General features: G+C 61.6%; 1 protein-coding gene across 1 annotated transcript in view; it reads left to right on the plus strand.

The window, feature by feature from the left end:
• AARS2 (alanyl-tRNA synthetase 2, mitochondrial) overlaps positions 1-1309 on the plus strand; it is an 11086-nt gene extending 9777 nt beyond the window's left edge. Inside the window, exons 11-13 of the mRNA XM_045294759.1 lie at positions 145-281; positions 387-497; positions 904-1309. Of these exons, the coding sequence (XP_045150694.1) occupies positions 145-281; positions 387-497; positions 904-1068 (413 nt within the window). The 3' untranslated portion in view covers positions 1069-1309. The remainder of the gene's footprint in view (positions 1-144; positions 282-386; positions 498-903) is intronic.
• The last annotated feature ends 2818 nt before the right edge of the window (positions 1310-4127 follow it).

Below are 4127 nucleotides of genomic sequence, written 5' to 3' on the forward strand. Positions count from 1 at the left end.
TCAGAACCGACTCGGGGCAGTGAGTTTGGGTTTTGGTTGGGGCTGTAACGAAAGAGAAGAGGCAAGAACAGAGGAAGGGCCCCTATGGGGCAGGCCGAGCCCCTGCCACCTCTGCTCGGAGCTGACCACCTTGCTGGGGAGCAGGAGCAGTTCAGAGTAGGGTTGACAGTGGGGCGGCCCTCCTTCCTGCCCCACAGGCCACACAGAAAGCCCAGGAGCTGCTGGCACGGCACAAGCCGGGGCCTCTGATTGTGGACACCGTCCCCGCTGAGTCCCTCTCAGTGAGTGTTGGGGCAGGGGAGGCAGAGGAGCTGCTCCCGGGGCTGGGGGCTGGGGACAGGCACTCTGGGAAGCCCTGGGGTTGCCCACCTGCCCTCCCTGCCCAGGTGCTGGCGAAGGTGGTGCGGCAGCTGTGTGAGCAGGCCCCCCGCACGTCCGCCCTGCTGCTTAGCCCCCAGCCCCTGGGCAAGGTGCTGTGTGCCTGTCAAGTGGCCCAGGTAAGGACAGCAGCTCTGGAGCAGCCCCGCCCACAGCTCCAGGTCCCTGGTCCCACTCCCAGGCTTCACCCCTGTCATTCTAAGGCTGGCACAGGAGATCTCGAGGGACAGGTCAAGCTCCATCCACAGCCCTGCTCCAGCTTAATCCAGCCAGAGCCCTTCACACACACACTCTCTCCTTCCCAAGCCACAAAGAGCTGGCAGGCAGCCATCACCCTCCCTGCACACTGCCCGGCCAGCCCTCCTCCCGGCTCCTCCCCAGCTCCCTCCCCATGGCTGGCTGACTTGGGTGGAGAGACAGAATGAGGATCACCTGCCACTCCATCCCCCCACTCCCACCCCTGGTCCTTTCATGCCCAGAGAGGTTGCTCTCCACTCTACTGCCTCCCATCTGTTTCTCCCCCAGGGTGCCACACCCACCTTCACAGCAGAGGCCTGGGCCCTGGCTGTGTGCAGCCACATGGGGGGCAAGGCTTGGGGCTCCCAAGTCGTGGCCCAGGGCACCGGGAGCACCGCCGACCTGGACACTGCCCTCAGCACAGCCCGAGCCTATGCCCTCCGCCAGCTCTGAGCCAGGCCCAGCCGGGGCTCGTGTGAACAGAGAAACAGTGGCCGACCAGTGGCTGCCGGGAGTCCTGAGGAGCCCACAGAGCTGCCCAGAGAGACAGCAGAGAGCCAGCGGCTGAGCCAGAGAGAGCCGCCCTGACTGGGCCCGCCTGCGCTGCGTAGATGGGGACTGAGAAGGCAGACGTGAACCCAGAGACACTACTGCTTGGTGGCTGTGACTGCTCATTAAAAAGCATTTCACAGGGGCTGGAAAGCTAGAAGAGTCTTCTGTGTAACAAAAGCAGACCTGCTTCCCAGCAACCTGGCAGGTGTGGCCTGCCTGGGCCCCTACCCCCACCCTTCACACCGGGCCAAGAGACCACCCAGGGTCCAAAATTGGCACCCACAGAGCTTGTTTTCCCAACAGCCAGTGGGGCCCCAGAACTCTCGTGAAAATCACGGCAACGGCAGAGCAGCCCACCCTGCTGCTACTGCGTTTCCAGTGAAGGAGCTGGCGCTTTGTTGAGAAGCCGGGCAGCAGGTGCCGGTGCTTTGCTGAGAACTGGCAAGGAGCAAGCCAGACAAATGCTCCCCTTTGAGGGGAAGCGGGCAGTGACGCGTCTGTGGGGGAAACAAAGTGGAAGGCCATCAGGGTGCTGACTACTCTGCAGAGGACCACACCACAAGGGCCTGGACACAGCGGGAGGAGGCGTGCACCGGGAAAGACTCCAGGCTTACTGGTCAGAGGCTGGTGGGACACCTTGGTCACCCTTCAGGCCTGGAACTTTTAGAATAATCAGCCATTTAAGATCAAAAGGGCAACACTGACCCACAGAAAACTTTCAGAGGTTAAGACAAGAGGAATGGGAACAGGAAAGGGGAAGTGGGGTGGGTGGAGTTGGTACGTTGGGATTGCAATGGATGGGTTGAAACCAGAGAACAGCAGACCACTAGTCTCAAAAGTGGGAGGAGCAAGAGCCTGCAGACCCAGGAGGCTAGGGAGTGGGTCCGGCGGGGCTCGGCGGGGATCGGGTCTGCCCAGTGGGCACAGGAAGCTGGGAGAGTGGTAGGTGATGGAGCCTGAGGCCAGACCAAGCCCGTTCTTGGAGACCAGTTCCCAGCCTGAGAAGCAGTTCCCAGCCTGAGAAGCTGCAGACCGGCTAATTGGCAACTGGAAGCAAGAAGCCGAGAGATGGATGGAGGGAAGACTGCGCCTTTGCAGCCAGGGCTGAGCCAGATGCTAACAGGCCGCCGCTGCTCCCCCACGCTGCTCCCCCACATTTACCCCGGGAAGGGAGGTCAGGGGGCCCAGCGACCAGGCCGGTCCATGAGACTGGCCTGACTTCCCCCTCCCAAGGCCTCGCCCCTGAGGTGCCCTGTGCCCAGTGCCTGACTGCCCTCAGGAGTTGCAGGGGCTTCGCGGCTTCGCGCAGGGTCCGGGTAACTGATCCCGTGATCACCCCACCCCCACCCCGGGGGCCGACCCTCGATGCCCCACGTCTTTTTCCCTCCTTCCTGCGTCGGGGCGGGACACCAGCCTAGTTTAGGGCCGGCAGAAAGGTGGGAGGCGCCACTGCCCGGAGACCGTGCGTATGCCGACACCCCCACCCACCCCACTGCGTCCTGGTCCCGCCCCCTGGCAACGCTGGGGCGTCCCTAACGACAGTGGGCGCTGGGGGGCCTGCGTGAAGGCGAGCGCTGGGTTCCGGCTCCAGGCCTCGAAGGCGCAGGTGAGACGACCTCCGGGTCAGGGACCGCTCAGCCCCCTTGCCAGGACACCCTTTCTAAGGTTCATGTCTCCCTGGGCCCCAGACAGAAATCCCACGTCCTCAGCCCACGCAGGCCGAACCCTGCGGTGGGCATCACCTTCGACTCCCCATAGCCCCTGTGGGGGGAAGGGCCAGTCTGTACCCCCCAGAAGACCTCCTCCCGTTGGGGTGAACCCTTCCTCTTCCACACCCTCCACCCCTTGCTGGGTCTCAGCCACCCCACCGCAGACTGTCCTGTGAAGGGGGGTGGGCAACCGGAGAGGGACCGAGGGAAAGGGGCTTTCGTTATGGCTTAGAGCGGAGGGACCCTAAACCCAAGGGTTTCAGTCTGATGATGGCCTTTGGCCCTCCAGGCCGGAAACTTGCCCTCCCTCTGCCTCCGCTGGTTTCCCCGGGTTACCAGATCACCCAGGAGGACCCACTGACCTTTGGAACTTGACCTTCCCTGCTGGGGTCTGAGCTGAAGGGAGGGGGCGAGCCTCTGGAGCCCCTCCGGACAACAGACCCAATCGAGTAGCAGGGGAGGGGGGAGCGGCAAGGGGGGTGCTGAGCTGAGCCTGAGCCCTGAGAAACGTTTCCACCGCTAAGAGGAGCCCTGGTGAAAGTGGTTCCAAGTCGAGCTGCTAACCACAGGTCCACCGTTTGAAACTACCAGCTGCTCTGAGGGAGACAGGTGGGCCTTTCTACTCCTGGAAGACAGTGGTTCTCAACCTGTGGGTCACGACCCCTTGGGGTTGTCAAAGGACACTTTCACAAGGGTCGTCCGATTCGTAACAGTAGCAAAATGACAGTGATGAAGTAACAGCGAGCATAATTTCATGGTTGGGGGTCCGCATCACATGAGGAACGGTCTGAAAGGGTCGCCGCATGAGGAAGGTTGAGAACCGCTGCCGGAAGAAGTCAGTCCGGAAAGCTCCCCGGGGTAGTTCCGTTCTGTCCTGCAGGGTCTGTGAGTCCGAATCCGCTCCATGAAGTGTGTGCTTTTTGTCTGTGTGCTGGTGTTTGTTTTTTCCACAAACTGGAAAATCCTACCTGGGAACTGAGGTGTGACTTGCCCCATGTCCTGGCAGACATAAAAGGGAGCACTCTGGGGGTGGTGTAGACAAAGCCCAAGGCTCCCAGCCAGAGAGAGGTCTGGGGAGAGCTCCTTAGGGGGCCCTTGGAAGTGGAGAGGCTAGCCAATAAGGCAGAGACTAGTCAGCGAGGAGGTGGGGAACTGAAGGGGCACTGGTAAGCAAATGTGAAGAAAGCTGATGGTGTCCGGCTATCAAAATATATAGCATCTGGGGTCTTAAAGGCTTGAAGATAAACAAGC

Source organism: Echinops telfairi, unplaced genomic scaffold (assembly GCF_000313985.2).
Source record: "Echinops telfairi isolate 266 unplaced genomic scaffold, ASM31398v2 ScPeMD7_3533;HRSCAF=4204_1, whole genome shotgun sequence".
In the NCBI taxonomy this organism is placed as follows: domain Eukaryota; kingdom Metazoa; phylum Chordata; class Mammalia; order Afrosoricida; family Tenrecidae; genus Echinops; species Echinops telfairi.